General features: G+C 36.8%; 1 protein-coding gene across 1 annotated transcript in view; it reads left to right on the top strand.

Annotated features, from left to right (window-relative positions):
• Positions 1-8668, top strand: part of LOC108716219 (neuronal tyrosine-phosphorylated phosphoinositide-3-kinase adapter 2) — a 93732-nt gene extending 85064 nt beyond the window's left edge. Inside the window, exon 7 of the mRNA XM_041563375.1 lies at positions 6622-8668. Within this exon, the coding sequence (XP_041419309.1) occupies positions 6622-6846 (225 nt within the window). The 3' untranslated portion in view covers positions 6847-8668. The remainder of the gene's footprint in view (positions 1-6621) is intronic.
• The last annotated feature ends 9705 nt before the right edge of the window (positions 8669-18373 follow it).

Here is an 18373-nt window from a genome sequence, read left to right as displayed (position 1 = left end):
AAAAATGATTTTCTTTTACTCTGTAGTAATAAAACAGTATATTGTACTAAATAAATGTTCATTAGTATAATAAAATTGTACTTAATCCAAACTAAGATATAATTAATTATTATTGGATGCAAAACAAGACTATTTGGGTTTTTCTAGTAGACTTATGGTATGAAGATCCAAATTACAGAAATATTGATTAACCCCAGGTCCTGATCATTCTGGATAACAGGTCCCACAACTTTATTGGCATTTACAAAGATCTCTGGAGTAGTTTACACAAAATAAACTTTAGGAATAAAATTATAACGCAGTTGCACTCACCAAGTGTTTTGATCATCATATTCTAGGTATAGGTTTGCTAAAATAAGCTAGCAATACCATAGCACAAAAGGCTTTTCAATTGAAACCAGCTTTATAACATACATAAAAGCCTTTGATCCAAAACTAGATTTGATTAAAATCTTGTGTGAAATGACAAAAATAAACCAAGCAACTAATCATGTAACACAAACGGCTACATATTTCACATTGCACACATTTGTGAACAGCTTCCTAAATATAGATTGCCATAAAATATACAGTATATGCATATATATATATATATATATATATATATAAAAACACATATACAGGGGTTTAAATATTGTTCCTAATTACTAAACTTCAGTATTATTCAGGATTTTTTTATTATATTACTGTATATATATATAATACATATCTATGTGCATTATTATAATCCTCCTTTTTGCAATTACTCTATGTATCTCCTTCCCAGTACAGGGAAAAACCTTGAGGTCCATTTAATGGGCGCCCACAGTTTCAGGCATTATAAACAAAGAGTTTTGTAATTAAGAAGTCACTGAACTTGTAATTTAGAAGTCACAATACTGTAAATCTCACATTTTTCATAATAACTCTAGGGCAATGGCATATTGTTTGTGGGGCTAGAACATCTCTTAAGGCCCCCATAAACGGGCCGATAAAAGCTGCTGACAGACGGAGTTGGCAGCTTATTGGCCCATGTGTGGGGCCATCCGACGGGCTTCCCCGATCGATATCTGGCAAAAACTTGCCAGATCTCGATTGAGCAGGTTAAAAAATCCAGTCTGCCCGTTTCGGATGAATTAGGGGCCTAGGGCCCACGATCGGATCAGCCCGATACCGCCCACTTCAATATGGGCATATCGGGGAGAAATTTGCTTGTTTGGCGACATCGCCAAATGAGCGGATCTATGGCCAACTTAAGGAAGAAAAGGGTCAATAAGGCGTTTAGTCAGGTCCTCTTTGACTTATTTGAGCAGTTTTATGAAAATATTGGTATATCAGGATTCCAGGAACATTTACGTTGATGGACGAGCAGTCTCCCCAAACTCACCCTAATCGGTCTTCATCCTGGGCAGTCTCTGATTGGGAACCACTGCTAGGACTATATATAGATAGATAGATAGATAGATAGATAGATAGATAGATATAAAGTAAAACAACAAGCAAAAGCATATTTTCAGTAAAGGCCTTTTTATTAGGAGTATGTTTCATTTAAGCATACATTGTGCACATTATTAATAAAGAACTTTAAATCAGTTGTCTTTATTATTTACTTTTGTACAATATTTTTTCCACCCTCCTCTGGCTCTTAAAGTCTCATAAAAGGGTGTGTTCAGATATACAAAAAATGTGCCTGTTTCTTCGATAACTCTGCCTCTAGATTTCTACATTTCCCAGCAGCTTATTTTATATATGGACAATGGTAGTTCTACAATATCTGAAGTGCCATAAGTTGCCTATCTTCATCCTAGACATTTTGACTCAAATCAAAAAAGCAGGGAAAAAATGTAAATTATAGGAAATTAAATACAGCAATTAATACTGTTATTTAGTATATTGTTGTATTGTTGGATATTTGGAAAATCCAGTTCATCCTTTGATAAATATGCATTTCAAAATCCCATAGAAATGAATGGAGGCGGAATTTCACTCTAGAGGACTTCACTTTTCATATTTGATAAATATACCCCATAGAGTGGTGTTTAATATGTTGGCCTGGACACAATCCTTGTGGTTACAGTGCATAATTGCAGTGCTGCGCGTAACATTTTGGTTTATTTATTGCTTTATTACTTTATGGATTTCCTATAACACCTATAGTAATAGCCAGGAAAACATGAGTAGTCTTAGAAGATGGGGAACCATCTTCAACTCTTTGTGCCCACCAAACTGAGCCCAGACAGGCCTTTCTATATGTGATATAGGTGGTGCATGGGAGTCCTGACTTGTATGTAAAAGTCCTTTGCAGTCAGAGGCAGGTGGTAAGTATAGAGCTTTCCTGCATGTATCTCCTGCTAGCACTTCTTGGGACCACCAGTGGGGGAGCTTCCTTGTGCACAGCAGTGCTGTCCTCTGCATTTGACTTTCAAAGTGCCATATAGGAGAAAGGCAAAAAGGCTACAGCAGCTTGAATTCCTGTATGTGCTGAACCACAAGTCAGCTTCATACTGATATCCTAAAGCACCTAAGCTTTTTCCTATCATGTTACCTAATCATTATATGCATATACTGCAATAGGCATATAATTATTTTTCAGAAGGAAACTTTTTAATGTTATGTAATCAATGAACAAGTGAACTCCCTGGGTTTTCTGATAAAATGTAATGTCAAAATTACATTGTTAAATAGTTAATTTGGGTTGAAAAAAGCCCAAAGCCCATCGAGCTCAACTCCTACAAATGAAACCCCAGTGCACATATACAGTGTATACACACTTATTCTGGCCTTCTTAATACACTCACATATACTCTATCAAACCTTGAATATTATGCAATTATGTTCAAGGAGTCATCCTATCTACTCTTACAACTTCAACTCAGATTTAAAGGGAAAATATAACCTCTTTTGTGTCTTGAGCTCATCTTTAAATAAATTGCATAAAAACTATAAGAACTTACAATAATAAATATGAATGTATTTTGACACAGACATACTTCCACAAATGAAGCAATGATAGTCTGCCTATTCAGCAGGGGCTGTTCTAGAAACTCTGTGCACTACACACTACAGAGAGCTTTTAAGTCCCAGAATCCAATAAAAGAAAGTAAGGTAAGGGCTGCACTGTGAGCCTAAAGGGGTAGGGAACTGGTTGATATGAGCAATATGGCTTTTGTTGAATATGCGGAATGAGGTATGTACTGTATGCATATTACATCTCATTTATTTATGGAATTTTAGATGTTTATGTACTTATTCTACATACTGTAAGCCAAACTGAATGGGCTCATGTCAAAATGGGGCTATATTTTCATGGCAATCTTTTTAGGGAAACCACAGTAATCAAAGCACCTTGAATCACTGCCTATAATTTTAGTTAAAGGAACATATCTTATAACACACAGGAAAAAGTGCCTTGTAGAGAACCATTTGTGTTCTCAAAATACTTTCTTCTGTGAATCAAAGGCACTAGCATTCCTATAACATCATCAAAGCATTAATGTTTCCCTGAAAAGATTGCAGAGACTAAAGCAATTTGTGCCACATACTTCCTAAAATAACTAAAACGAATTGACCAATTATTCTGGAGACAATGGCCCAAGTTTACCCAGAAGAGTTTTTTTATCCATATTTTATTATATTATGGGCTACATATATTGCACCATATATTATGGAGCACTTTAGAGAGATTGATCATCATTCACATCATCCCTGCTCCTAATGGAGCTTGCTAAGGTCTAAGATCCATATCCCATTTAGTGTCAGTATCATCAGAAGCCAATAAACGTATGTTTTTGTAGAGTGAGAGGAAAACACAGTACCCAGAGGAGAACCATGCAGATCCAAGGGAGAACATAAATACTTTGCAAATTAGGTCCTAGCTAGAATCAAACTCAGGACCCCTGCTTTGCAAGGCAGAAGTGGTTTATATAGCAAACACTCTCGGGTTGGATTGGGTTTATGCATAATTATTATAAGAACATGCATAATTATTATAAGAACAGAATGTTAACATTTTACAGCATTTCTCCTTATATGCCAATTTTTAAAAAAACATTCTGTATTATAATGTATATACAGATAGTGTTTCAAAGTCTAAATGTGACTTTGGATTTGAAAGTAAAGGTTTACTTGAAGAATGAGTATTTTCTATTCATCTGAAAGTTAATGTCAAAAAGTAAATGTCCTCTCAAAGTATTCTGTCTGGTCTGTGACAGCTTTTTTTATTGCTCGGTGGAGTATAAATCCAATACAGTGTTAGACTTTAGGCTGAGTGACACTGCCATTTATCAGACTAAAGATTTGAGGTTTGGGAATAGCACCGTGAGTGGAGTTCAAATCCCTGTTATTATGTGATGACAAAGCAAACATGTGATATAAATGAAAAAGTCAGATTTAGGAAGTCTAGAATCTACTTTATAACCCCCATGCAGTGAAGAAGAAAAAGCAGTGTGACTCTTCAAGGCTTTAAAATGCTTTAAATAACTCATGAGATCTTTTCATTTGTCTTGTGTCAGCCACAGCTCTCCAAATCCAAAACATAGTTAAAGGGAAAATATACCCCAAACCCTTTTTTTGGCATACAGTAAGCTCATGCAGAAACAGTAACTTTTTAGTAACACAGACATGCCTGATTCCTCAGATTGAAAGGAAGCCATGTTACTCATTAGAACCATTCTCCAACACAATGTACATACACCCCTCCCTCATTTCATTGTAAAGTGATGAATTCTGGGACTTGAATTCCCTTTGCTCTCCATAGAGGTTTTTTTTTTACCTCTGTCTGTGAAGCAGCAAATAAGTGGCATGTATTTAACATGTCAGCAGAATATGTAGGCAAACTGTACAATACAAAATTATTTATATGAGAAACAAATTGATCAGAAAAGTGTCCTAAATATACAGAATTTCAAACAGCTATTAACAATGCATTATACAGTTCTTAGCTGTTCTTAGTCAAAATAAGGTTTCTTTTAGCCTGTCACACTTATCACAAACACAATGATTTCCATATAAATGTTGTCAGTTACTGCAGCAAGGGAATTGAAGATCTGAGAAATGCACAAAGGGCCCTATTTATAAAGCAGAGAAGTAGAAATGTTTACTACTTCTTCCACTTCAAGAGCTTTTATCAGTGTATTTCCTACTACTTAAACCTCAGACTTTCTGGAATAGTTGAAGAAATGTAATTGTTAAAGCAGGGAAGCAGTGGTATAACTAAAGGTACAGACCAACTACAGGCAATACACGCATTAAAATCAATATTCCCATTTTTCCCTCTTGCCCCCCGAATGTATACATGAAAGAGAATAAAGGGTTGATAAAGGGTTTAAGGACCCGAAACATGTCATGTAGTGGCCTTGAATAAATGTAACCACAGCATATTTTTGCTACTTTTGAGTGCTCTCCTCATTTTTGAATTTGTATATATCGGGATAGTGGTGTACCCGGAAGAGGATTGGATGCATTCGACTATACGGCTAAGGCAGTGCAGAGAACGTTTTTGATTATTCTAAATGAAGGAGAAGGGGATCATGGGTTGCAGTGGTGGCCTTGAACTTTTCATTTTGCTCTGGGGCCCGGGAAATCTGCATAAAAAGTCTTCTCAAAGTACTAAAATGCCACTGAAAATCCATTGTTTCAATGACAATACAATGAATATTGATGAGTTCTCTTGCTTGACAAATTCCTCAATATCCCATAAACTTTTGGATTTAACCAGGTCCAAGTAATGGCATCATTATTCTAGCATGTACAGTAGTTAGAAAGAAAAAGATGTACATCCAGCTTGTGTAAAAATTTACTAGCTGCCAGTTCACATAACAATGAGGCCTATTTATTACAGGTTGGATTTTAGTGGTTTTAGAGGTTTTTGAAACCACAACTAAACTCGCTTTCTCTAAAACTATGAATGTCATGACATTTATTAAAAGATCAGAATAAAAAAAGTACGAACAGAAAAATAACGCTGAAAGATCCAGAAAAAAATACAAATACCTCTAAAACCAGTTTTTCTGACAATTCCTAGCAAAAAAAAAAAACCTCTTAAAAGTCCGAAATGATTTAAAATGATCCAAAAGAATCAGCACAACTCCCACTGACTTCTATAGGACTTCGATAAGTTTTACCTGGTGATGTTTTGTATTAGAGGTTTTCCTGGCATTTATACTTTATAAATCTCAATTTTTTTTAGAACTTTTAAGAAAAATAAGAAAAACATGAATTTTTAGTGATATGTGGAAAAAAAATCGAAATTCAATTGTTAGTAAATCAGCCCCATAGAGTAGGAAGTATTGCAATAAACCCCCTGTGGTCCATTTCATCCCATTGCATATAATGAAACTTGGACTTTGCATAATGGGTGATACTTTACAAGTTGCAATACAATAGTCTCACATTAATACATTTCAAATAAAGCATTTGAAATTCATTTGATTTTTTTGCAGTTTTCAAAATATACTCTCAAGCCACATGTATCCATATAAAAACACAACAAGGTTTAGTTAACATTGGTTGATGTCCATGAGTCTTTTTTTTTATACTTTACTTTTGCCATTCACCTATAGAGCACAGGAACATCTGTATTATGAAAAGAGACGTGTCTATACAGATTTTGAAATGATATTTCCGTGTAACTCTGTTTGACAGATGACATCTATGCAGTGGCTTTGTGGTGACCACACCATGATGGAAATGATTGAGAAAAAACGTACTCTGTGCAGAGAGATCAAATCAAGACAAAAAACTGAGAAGGGTCTGTGTAAACAAGAAAGCATGCCTATCCTACCAAGCTGGAAAAAGAGCAATGGAGCCAAGAAATACAGCCCTCTTAATTCCCAACAGCAAACTGTGTTTTGGGACACTGCCATATGATGCAAGCCTAGAGAATACACCTGGTACCAAGGTTTGAATTGCACAGGTAGCAGTGCTAATCTAGTAATTGGTGACTGTTTAGGGTACTAGATTTTCGTGTGCTCTGCAATTTTCTTTGCCTCCTGCAAAATCCAAGAAGATCTACCTACCCCGAGTCACAAATATTTATCATTTTTTCAGTACAAATATAAAAGAGAATATTTAATGTAAATACCGAATGTTATTTATGACTTGAAAAAGTAAATGTTATAAATAATAATTTTGATATTTTGTGTAATGTTAATAATTGTAATTATGCTTTAATAGCCAAGTTATTCTTTATTGTTTCCTTTGACAATGCTTTGGAAATTTTTTCTACTGAAGCATGCGTTCTCCTTATATTTCTGTTAGCTACTGAAACAACAAAAATGAGAGGAATTATTTATGTACTACAAAAGAAACCAGAAAGAGACAGGAAGTTATGTTTTACTGCATTGTGTTCTAGATGTTCATTTTTAAGGACTAAAGAGTATACAACCTACCTGGTGTCATAAGTATCTTTAAAATTGCTCCTCACACCTGTTTTTTGTATAACGTGGGGTAGAAGCATGGATCAGACAATGAATCAGTTATTATTCTTGCTATCAGGAGACCATAGTTCACTGTGATGAAAATTAATATTGTAGACGTTGACAAGCGGAAGAAACGCTATCTAACGAGTGCACATTGGTGACATTAGGTTCATTTAAACAGATACAGCACAAGCTGTTTTATTGGATGGGATTAATGTTAAACAGGAGACTTATTGCAAAAAGAGCTGGGGGCTGGATGCGAAATCAGTTTTTGGATCACCTACAGTACCTGGGGAATCGATCATGTCTTAGCCTCAGGCAAATTACAACAGGGCAGGATTAAAAGAGTTTATAATTTTATTATAAGAACTTCTGTACTTAAACATAAATACCTTAGTACTTCTGTTGAAGTCTTTTTTACATACAAAGCCTTTCCAATGCACACAGAGAGCAGATTATTATCATAAACCACACATTTGGGTCCATGCATTTCATAAAAAGGGGGTGTGCTGAACCTCTTCTACCATACCATACCCACAATTCACCAAGTCTTTATATTGCAGAATAGTCTGCACAGTGTTGAGGCTATCTCACACCTCTATGAAAATAAAAGCTAACCACATTTGTTGGGCCACAGAAAAGCTTTACATACTTAAAATTTAATAGCAAATTTAGATTATGTTATCTGGGTTCATTCTTTGGGGGGAAAAATTATACCCTGTACAATAGTTATTATGGTCAAAGGACAGGCAAGGCCAACCTTTCAGAGGCTACATTTTAAAGATACTTTGGACACAGGTAGCTAAATATACAGTTGCACCAAAAATGATTGTGAACTTTTAAAAGAGACAATGCAAATAGAAAGTACAATAAAATGAGGGTACAGTCACGCCACTATTATAATGGAATTGTTGGTGGATTCTGTATAGACTTTGGTTTGACATATTTATATTTGTTGCTAGAATCTTTTTGCATTTGGAAACTATCACCTGTTCCTTAATGTCTACAAAACGATGGTCATATGATGTTGACCTTGATGCAGTTCTATTAGGAAGCAATACTTGCCATGGCTGACCAGAAGGTTGTGCATTCATTATGTTTCCTTCATACTAGAGTGAATAGGAACATCACTCAGATTGTGTAAGAGGAAAAAATATGTATACAAGAAATAATCTACATATTAACCACAGTGTATGGCATTTAGATGCATTTCATGTATACATTTAAATGATCATAAACTCTTATTTTGATATTAAAAGCCACAAAGTTTGCACCAGCTTTAATAACCCATAACAGAGAATCAGGTGTTTGAAAGCAAGCATGAGATTGGTTCCTATAGGTTACTAGACTTAATGCAAATATTCCAATATTTATTAAATTGCTCAGTTAGATTCCTATGTATGTATTTTAGGCTTGAATAAATAGTTTTGCAGTATTAATATAAGCCAAGGACAAGCAAATACAAAATTTGCATTGGGTCTGTGCCACCATAACAGGGATACAGATAAGCAGGCCTCCCATGGTATATTATTCAAAATACAATCTCTTTCTCATTTCTAACTGGCAAAATCTGAATATCATTCAAAAATCCCCCTTCTATTCAATAACGTTATGGGCAATTTTCTCACCTGTTTCATCTTGTGTACTTGGGCACTATGGATTTGTTGAAGCTTCTGCTATTAAATACAAATTATTGATTAAGAGTAAACAAGAATCCAGCCTTGATATACAAAGGATAATAGGTATGTACATACTAAAATAAAATACACCATTAAGCTTAAAGTAGAGGTCATAAGAAAAACTTTTATCTTTTGTATGCATTTTTATAGTTATCAACCATAAGTTTTACAGTGAATATTCTTATGATATTAGAGGCGATTGCATTTTTTTACATTGTATCTATTTTTCTGTACATAAATTGGGTTTATAGCAAAGTGTGAGGTATGAACCATGTTTTACATGCAAATGTTTTTCAATGATTTTTCGCCAAAATGGCAAAATTTGGGGCTTTCTGAATATATTCTGAGTTGACACATATACATGGCAGTAGTGCAAAGTTCAAGCTGATTCTTCTAAAATGTGACTGCTAATATGCAGAGAGTAAATTATTTAAATTAGCATAAGTCATGTGGCACCAGTAACCTCGCTAAACATAATTTATAGCTGATCACTGAGGACCACTATTATTTTACAGGTTATTCTTGGCACACTAATCTATAAGGGCAATCCATTCTTGGTAAATTTTACCCAGCGGTAACAAGTCAAGACTTTAGAATTTGATAATTAATTTTCCAAGCTGGAACAACATAGGGAAGAACAGTCAAGCACACCCTGCTGAACTGACACAGGTATCAGTTTTAATAAAAATGTAATAATAATTAATCAATTCATTTTGTTATATTGCAAAATAGATCAAACTGCTGGAAATCTTTCTATGTAGCCCAGTTTGATCCACAATAAATTTGCCCCTTTATATTTATTAGAGCCATTTTTGGTTACATTATCCCATCTCAAGTAGTGATGGGCAGCAAATAAATTCGCGAAACGCCCGCGAAAATTTGTGGAAAAAAATCGCCGGCGTCAAAATTTTTTTTTTCGAAAAAACGGACGCCGGCGTCAAAAATGGGCGCCAGCGTCAAAAACGAGACGCTGGCGCCGTTTCGCGAATTTTCACGGTTTCGCGAAATTCGCTAATTTTTCGGCGAAGCAAAACGACGCAAATTCGCCCATCACTAATCTCAAGCTTCCCTCCCTTGATTCTAATGATATTGGTGTTTTGGATGTATAGTCAGCAAGGATCCACAGAGACGAGATATTTGTTATTCATAACAAGTAGAGGTGCAAATGACATCATCAGGATGGGCGAATTTCTCCCTTTCCACTTCACCGAAAACTTCGCAAATTTCCCGGAAAATACGAGAAACGGTGATAAGTTTGCGAAATTATATATTAATTGTTGCCGGCATTAGAATTGTTGCCGGAGTGAAAAAAATGTTGACTTCCCCCGTTGAATTTTCGCTGCAATTTTATTCACCGGTGGCAAAATTTGGAAATTCGCTGCCATCACTATTAGGGACATTTCACAGCACAAAATTTTAAAAGAAAGAAATCCCAAATTCTGCAATTGAAATCTTGTTTTTAAATAAAAAGCGGGTAGATTTAACCGTTTTAATTTAATGTTACATATAATTGGACTCTGAGGTGTGGCACTACTATAACATCTACAACAAACGAAAAAAAAGAACCCCCAAATTGTGCAAGTGAATAAAATGTGGGTAGATTTAACTACTTTTATTTACTGTTACATATGATTAGACTAGGGTGTTATAGTAATGTGGCACTACTATAACATCTACAACGAACACTTCCTTTAGGATTTTTTTTCTGCCTGCAGACCAGCAAAGGTTTGTGAAAACTCTTAAATAAGATTCTAAGATATAATGAATATACCTCCAGCACCTATTTAGAAAAATCCCAGCATCCTCAGCAGTGTTGTCTGGGTGGCAGAGGATGCATGGAAATGAATTCTGAAAAACTACTATCTTACTATGGATTTTGTATTGTTACCATGCAGAGGTATACTAATCCACCAACATGATGAGAACAATGCTTCTCCTGGTAAACTGTCTTGATACCCAATTTAAGGAAGCCAGGGCCTTTGATAATGTTATATAATCCAACTGTGCTACTCTATACCTTGAAAAAAATGGGGATCTACAGTATTCTAACCCATATTAAGGTACAAAAGACCACACACAGTTAGTGGTCTGCCATCAGCAAGCTTTGCACAAGCACAAAGAAAGAATAATTCTGATAAAGGGGTGAACTTTTTTCCCATTTCTTATTATATTCATCATGCAGTTGTCTAAAGTAAAATAGTTTTACTCACATTAATGCTGTTCTTTCAGGAAGGACACATTGGTCAGAAAAAAGTGCAATATTACTGTATGTCACAGGGCAGTTTTAAAAGGAACATGATGGTGCCTGAATTCAGACTATGCAAGAATATGGGTGCTGTTTTATTTATTTACTTGAATCATTAGTCAATGAAAATGAGGTTTTCTGGTTTAATGTTTTCTATCCAGCTGCCCCGAAAATATTAATTAACCCAGTATTTAAGATTAATCATACGATACAAAGAAGGTTACATGAAGCCTCACTTTATTACTAATTGTTTCTGTTTTTCATTGATACATCTAAATTGTTACTGTTACCAATACTACTATAAAGCAGACCCTTTCTTTGCATGCAACATTAAGAACCAACCATGTCTCCATTGCCTTCCCTGAGTTCCTGTAGATTGGAAAAATGATCTCATGACTATCGGCTAAACTGAACATGGTAGTAAGGTTATTTAAATGCAACCTTGAATACTTAATGTAGTGAATTGTGAATAATCCATTGAACTAAAGAAAGGGCCCTAACCAGAAAAAAAAAATCAATTTGCATTTCTGACGTGTACAAGGATGATGACTACAGGAGAGTGAAATTTTCCTGGCAGAGTGGTAAATAATTGATTTCACATGTCAAAACCTTTCCTCTTCAAAGCCTTCATGACTCTCCTTCTTATTGCAGATGTGTGAACAATGATGCCATTATGCCTTTTCAATTTCTCTCTATTCAATCAGACACACTGAAATGTGTTTGGAAATCTACTGATAGTCAAGGGAACTCTCCATATTTGTAAGATACCCATTGCTGGTGAAATTCTGTTGTAATTCTCCCACAAGGCATTTGTACTGTAAACATGGACGGCAATACCTAGTTCTATTTATTTGACTCTCTATGGATTTTAAAGGTATTATCCTGACAATGTCAATTAAGTTGCTTTTTAAATGATGGAAAATAGAACAGAGCCTCATTTGTATGTGTTATATGGTGCTACTTAAAGAAATGGTTAGAGGTACTGTACAGACTGCATTCAATACCAGCATTTAGATGGACATGGGAAGAACATGTGATTTATTTTTGTTTTATAAAATGCTTTTGTAGGTGCTCAAGATGTGGAAAGTACAGGGTTCCCATTGAGTATATTATATTATGTATGTATGTTATGTTATACATATATACATTTTGCCAGCAAGGGCTTATCCAAATACTGAACCTTTACATGCATACAGGATCAAAATAGATTGAGTTGCAAGTTGCGTTGAGGGCAAGTTGCATTTTTGGCAAAACAATGGCACCTTTTCTGCACCTTTCACTCCTTCGTTAATAAAATCTTTATTTTTTAGCCCTATAAAAAGTTTCCATGAGACATGCATAACTGTCAGGCTTACCAGTATAATCCAGTCGTAGAAGGAGCTGGAGCTGTAGATATTGAACCCACAAGCGCCTCACACAACCGCTACCCACCTGGAGTGGAACAGGGAGCAGGGTTGTGGAGAGTAGCCAATGAGACGATCAAGCGAAGTACAAAAGGATTAGGCATAGTCGTGGTCAGGAGGTCCGAGGTCAGAAGGCAGGCAGCGAGATTCGTAAACGATGAGACAGGCTGAAGGGTCAAGACAGGCAGCAGAAATCGTAGTCCAGGTACAGGCGAGGGTCGACAACAAGAATTCAAGAGTATAAGACGCTAGGTTTCAGTAAAATAACCTAATAACCAGGCAATGCATCTCAGTCTGGATTTGGTTTAAGTATTGTTACTTTGGCGCCAAACTGGCGTCATTGCGCTGGCGTCGCGGAACTGACGCCAGCACGTCTTCGCGCCTTCACGCCCGCGACCGTCGCCGGCGTCCCGCGTCACGCGCCGGCGCGCGACAAGACGCATGCGAAATTTCTCACACATAACATATTATATCCGCCAATGATTTGTGCATAAAATTGGAAAGCTGCAGTTAAGCTTGTTATAAAAATGGCATAATGTGTCAATTTGTGCACAATTTATACAGTAATTGTTCATGGCTTCCCAGTTTTTATTGATGGAACAACTAAGCATCAGCTACAACAGTTATTCCAAAATGCCTTTGTACAGATTCTCTCATATTTCCTATAAAAGATTTAGCCAGTACAACTTTACCATACAAATTGACCAGTGATTAATTATACAAAGTGACCAATTATACAGAGCCTTTCTGGGACATCAGTAGTGATGGGCAGTCTCCTAAAGTTTCCACAGCTCCTGAAAACAGCTGTTAAGGCACATGTTACATAAATACATATTTTAAGCGTGACAGTCAAAAAAAATCAGAAAAGGGGGTTAGATTTATGCATAGATCTATACATAAAAATTAGAATTTACATAAAATTTTCTGAATTAAAAAACGAATTCACATAAGATGTTCCACACTTACATATTGGTATGTGAGGTGGTGTTGTGATGCATGTCCAATGATTTTAATTAGCCTATAAAATGAGAACAGAGAGACCCAGTATTTGTTGGTGAAGCCTTGACAATATTAGGCAAAAATTTCAGCTAACATGAATTCTCCAACAAAGTTTCCACATTTTGTTTCCTACATACATCGATAAGTAATTGGCATCTTCATCTTAAATGCAAACTATAAAGCTTGTTGTTTTGTGCCTAGAAATTTTACATATTATCTTTAAGTAATACAGTTTATGACAAAGAGTATTGTAGTAACTGAAATGTGTTATTAGCAGTAAACACTTATTTTCTAGTTGCTTTGGGGAGGCGCATTTTGGACCATGGGGCCCATTTACTTAGTTCGAATGAAATAATAGGAAAAAAAAACTTTGAATTTTGAATTTTTTTGGCTACTTTGACCATCGAATTGGCTACTTCGACCTTCGACTTCGAATCGAACTAAAAATCGTTCTATTCGACCATTCGATAGTCGAAGTACTGTCTCTTTAAAAAAAACTTTGACCCCCTACTTCACCACCTAAAACCTACCGAGGTGCCATGTTAGCCTATGGGGAAGGTCTCCATAGGCTTTCTATCAATTTTTAGGTTGAAGAAAAATCGTTCGATCGATGGATTAAAATCGATCGAACTATTTGCGCTAAATCCTTCGATATTCGAAGTCGAGGGATTTACATTCGGCAGTCGAATATCGAGGGCTAATTATCCCTCGATATTCGACCCTATGTAAATCTTCCCCCATGTGTATTTTTTGATTTTTTTCCACTTAGCAACAATGTGGACATGAAGTTTCTCTGAATTTTAATTTCTTATCTATAGAATTCTTTGAGGAATTTGGGTATGCTTTCTAACTGCCTATTTTCTTAGGACACTTCCTGGACATAGCTGGTATGGTCTGGGACATCTGGGGTGCACAGACCACCATCCCCAGTTCCCCCAACTAATTGTTTCTCAATAGAACCTAACAATAAAACCAACAATAGCACCAACATAAAAAGCTGCTCATGTTTGTTGGCAGATGCCATGACTGGCCACATGTCACTTTTGTTTCCAAGTTGGATGGTAATGATGAGCGACCAGGAGCTTTGTCACTGGCACAGGACCATGTGTTTAATGAAGTTGGAGTTCTTGGTCTTGAGACAAGTAATAAAAATGATCATTTTATGGGTTTAGTTTCTCTTAAAAATGAAATATACATTTTATGACTTCACGTGTACTTATGACCAAATATAAGTAGCTATATAAAGATAAAATATTGTTAAAAATGAACGGTAACTTCTCTTTAACCATCTGGATTCAAGGAGTTTACTGGTGCAATCAATGTAATTTATGACTAAAATGTTTGTTGGGTTGGTAGAATAGGAATTCGTGTGCAGTGCACTGTGATGTTTAGAAAGCACAGCAAAGTCACAGCCTTGGTCTCGTTATTCTTGCACTAAAACAGGGATGGACAACCTGCAGCTCTCCATCTGCCAAGGGATGCTGGGAGACTTCATTCAACAGTTGGAAGGCCACAGGTTGGATACCTCTGCACTAAAAATGTCTTTTTGTATAGATATGTCTATACATGGCAGTAGCTATATTTATACATGTGTACACTAGCAATGGATGTTTACTACAAGATGAATATGTTTCTAGCGTGATATTACACAGCGGTTTTCAATAACAGGGTTTCAAAGAAAGAAATAGTATTTCTGTTCAATGTAACTTGTTTACGTACAATAAAAAATGAATGTCATTGATTTGTTTTCCTTTTATATTCCCATCAACTTTCTGGTACTCCTGAGTTTCAGAATTTCATGTGCAAATTTAAGGATTGTGTATAAGAAAAATACGTTTTTGCAGAAATACACAAACATGAAGAAAAGAAAAATCTGTGTACTTGAATTTTTTAAGTACCATGTATTTAATGTACTTTGATACTATGGTAGTAACATTACAAAGTTGATTTCAAATCGAATTTGGTTTCTTTTGTGCATTTCAGAGATTTTATAATAAATAATGTGCTTATTTATTTGTGTTTCGGTGAAAAATAAAAGCAATAGTTTAAAGTAGTTGTTTTTTGGAGCAAAGTCTTGTTTCAGTTCGAATTAATATTCTCTTATTAAAGGGGCTGGGTTATAAGCATTTGTAATTGTGTTATTTTTATGCAAAACCTGCTGAGATTTTATTTTTTTGAAACAAAAAATATGGGGAGAAAATGTCATCACAGAAAAAAATCACGTTCACAATTTTTTGGCATGATTTAAATTGGAGCCAAATCCCTAACTCAAAGTTAAAACTGCCCCAAGTTTTAATTAGAGTCATACCAATTCTCAATATAATCACAACTACAACCCAACAATCCTCCTAGATCCAGCCTAGACATCTTAGAAAATGTATTGCAGTTGAGGCATATCTTCACTCATGGTCCTCACAATGGAATCACATTTTCTTCCTGGGTTAAATAATTGTCCATTTTCTATGCACTGTAAGACATTTTTGAATGTAGGTGATTGTTCTCAGCACCATTATTTTGGGTGTTTTAGATGCCACTGGAACATGGATGTAAATAACCTTACAAATGCTTGGGTCAGCACTTGTCAGACAATTGTTGTTGGGCATTTTGGTGTTGCTTTTTGGTGCCACAGAGAAGATCAAAGAAGTGAAAGAAGATCCACACTATAACAGAGAGAATGCAGTTTTCAGTGAACAGGAGCATCAGCCTGAGCAGGGTCGGACTGGGGGGGTGAGGGCCCCCCCCCCGAGGGCCCCAGTTGCAAACCCCCGCCCCCAGTCGCAACCCCCCCTCTGCCCCTCTCCTGCCCTGCTCACCGACACTTACCTGCTCATCTTGATGCGATCGGGCGGAGGAGGAGAAGCGAGGAGGTCAGGCTCTGGAGAAGAGGTCAGGCACTGTGGGGCAGGTCCAACGTTGAGCCTGGGGCTCAGGTAATCAATTATATCATTGGATGATGCCTAAACTTTTTGCCCCTTCAATGATTATACATTTTCTTTTACTTTAATGTCCAAAGTAGCCCTGTGTGCCATATCCCATAATGTCAGCAAACAGGCCAACTGTAATGTATGGTATCCCAAAACTCAGAACAAACACCAAGGTCCTGGTCTCGACTTGCGCTTTTGACTAGGATCAAGAGGAGACTTCTGGGCAGACAAGGGAACCATAATGTGTAAAGGATGGACGAGAAACAGGGAGTGTAGTGAGGATCAACCAGGCAGTGCAGTACAGAATCAGGAGTCAGAGATGTAGTCAAGGTCACATGCCAGGGTCAGAACCAATCAGTAATGCAGAATAAAGTCAGGATCCAAGAGAATTATTAAGAACAGTCAAAGGTCAGGAAATACTTTAGGCAGGGAGAATTGGGTGTCGCACATGATGATGTCACATTCGGCATGGCAAATAAAATGATGAGCATGTCAAACCCAGATTTCAGGGTGCCCATCGCCTCACAGGTATTATACCAACTCAAGGGAGTCAATCTAATTTAATCTCCACTCACCTTGTCACCATCATGCCAATAACCCATTGTGTAATAAACGCAACTGGCAGGTGGTGGGGACGCCCGCCGTCTCACCTGCGAGGATGCCCGCCACCTCCTTTTCCTGGTTGCATGGTGCTTGAGTATTTCCCTCTTTATCTGCAGCACCACGTGATGTAATTGCGCAGTGGCGTGAATTTCAAATATTGTAAGGACTCTCTGCCAAATCTTGTTGCCCAATGTAAAGGTTCTTCCTAGTTCCTGGGCACATTCTAGTTTATTTCCTTGTACTGAAAATCTGTGTTTGACCCTTGCCTGTTAGACTCTGCTGTCCTGCTGCCTGAATTGACTTCTGCCTGTATTGACTATTCTTCTGGTTCCGCATTGGTGCTGTGATCGCTCTCCTTGTATGACCTTGGCTGTGACTCCGACCTGCTCTCGTTACCTGATTTGGTACCGTATTGCCTGTTTGGTTTGACCTGACCTGTTGCTGAACTTCGCTGTCTGCTCCCCTCCACCCTTTGGTGCACGTTCGGATCTGGTGCTCCGGTGTACTTTTTGAGTGTGGAGGAGTGGGGAGGATTTTTTGACCTGTCTTGGTATCTCTGTGTCTGGACAAGGTACAGGTCGAAAGGGGTTCCCAGATCAAGGATAAATGAACAGAAATCAGTTCAACAAGACAAACAAAGCAAGGAAGGTCAGAAAGATAGGTAAAAAACTGCAAAGTAACTGGAAAAAATACCACAACAGGATGGGATCAGGGTATAACAGGGCAGGAGTGATACAATAAATAAATTGCTCTGCAGCAATATCTGTTATACTCATCTATAACAGGTAGCACGTGAATGCTTTGTTTAGATTGCTAAAGAAGTGGGCTAGGGGGAGAAAAGAAGCAGTACCTGTTGCTTAATGTTCTGCAGCTGAGCAAAGAAATGGCAGCACTAGAGCCAAATTAGCATAGAATTTAGTATTGCAAACCTAGGATTCTACAGCCTGGCCTTTCTAGCACAGAGGATATAGAGAAGCAGTGAGTATTTAACAGATCTTGTGTTCAAGTCTAGATATGGACTTAATGCAATACTGCCAGAACCTGCCCTTACTCACTCTACATTGAGTCTAGGTTGATACTATGATATAATAATACATGCAGGATTACATATCAAGCATTATGG

Source organism: Xenopus laevis, chromosome 5L (assembly GCF_017654675.1).
Source record: "Xenopus laevis strain J_2021 chromosome 5L, Xenopus_laevis_v10.1, whole genome shotgun sequence".
Classification (NCBI taxonomy): Eukaryota; Metazoa; Chordata; class Amphibia; order Anura; family Pipidae; genus Xenopus; species Xenopus laevis.
The sequence above is the reverse complement of the archived record's forward strand: the minus strand, read 5'-3'. Positions and strand labels throughout refer to the sequence as shown.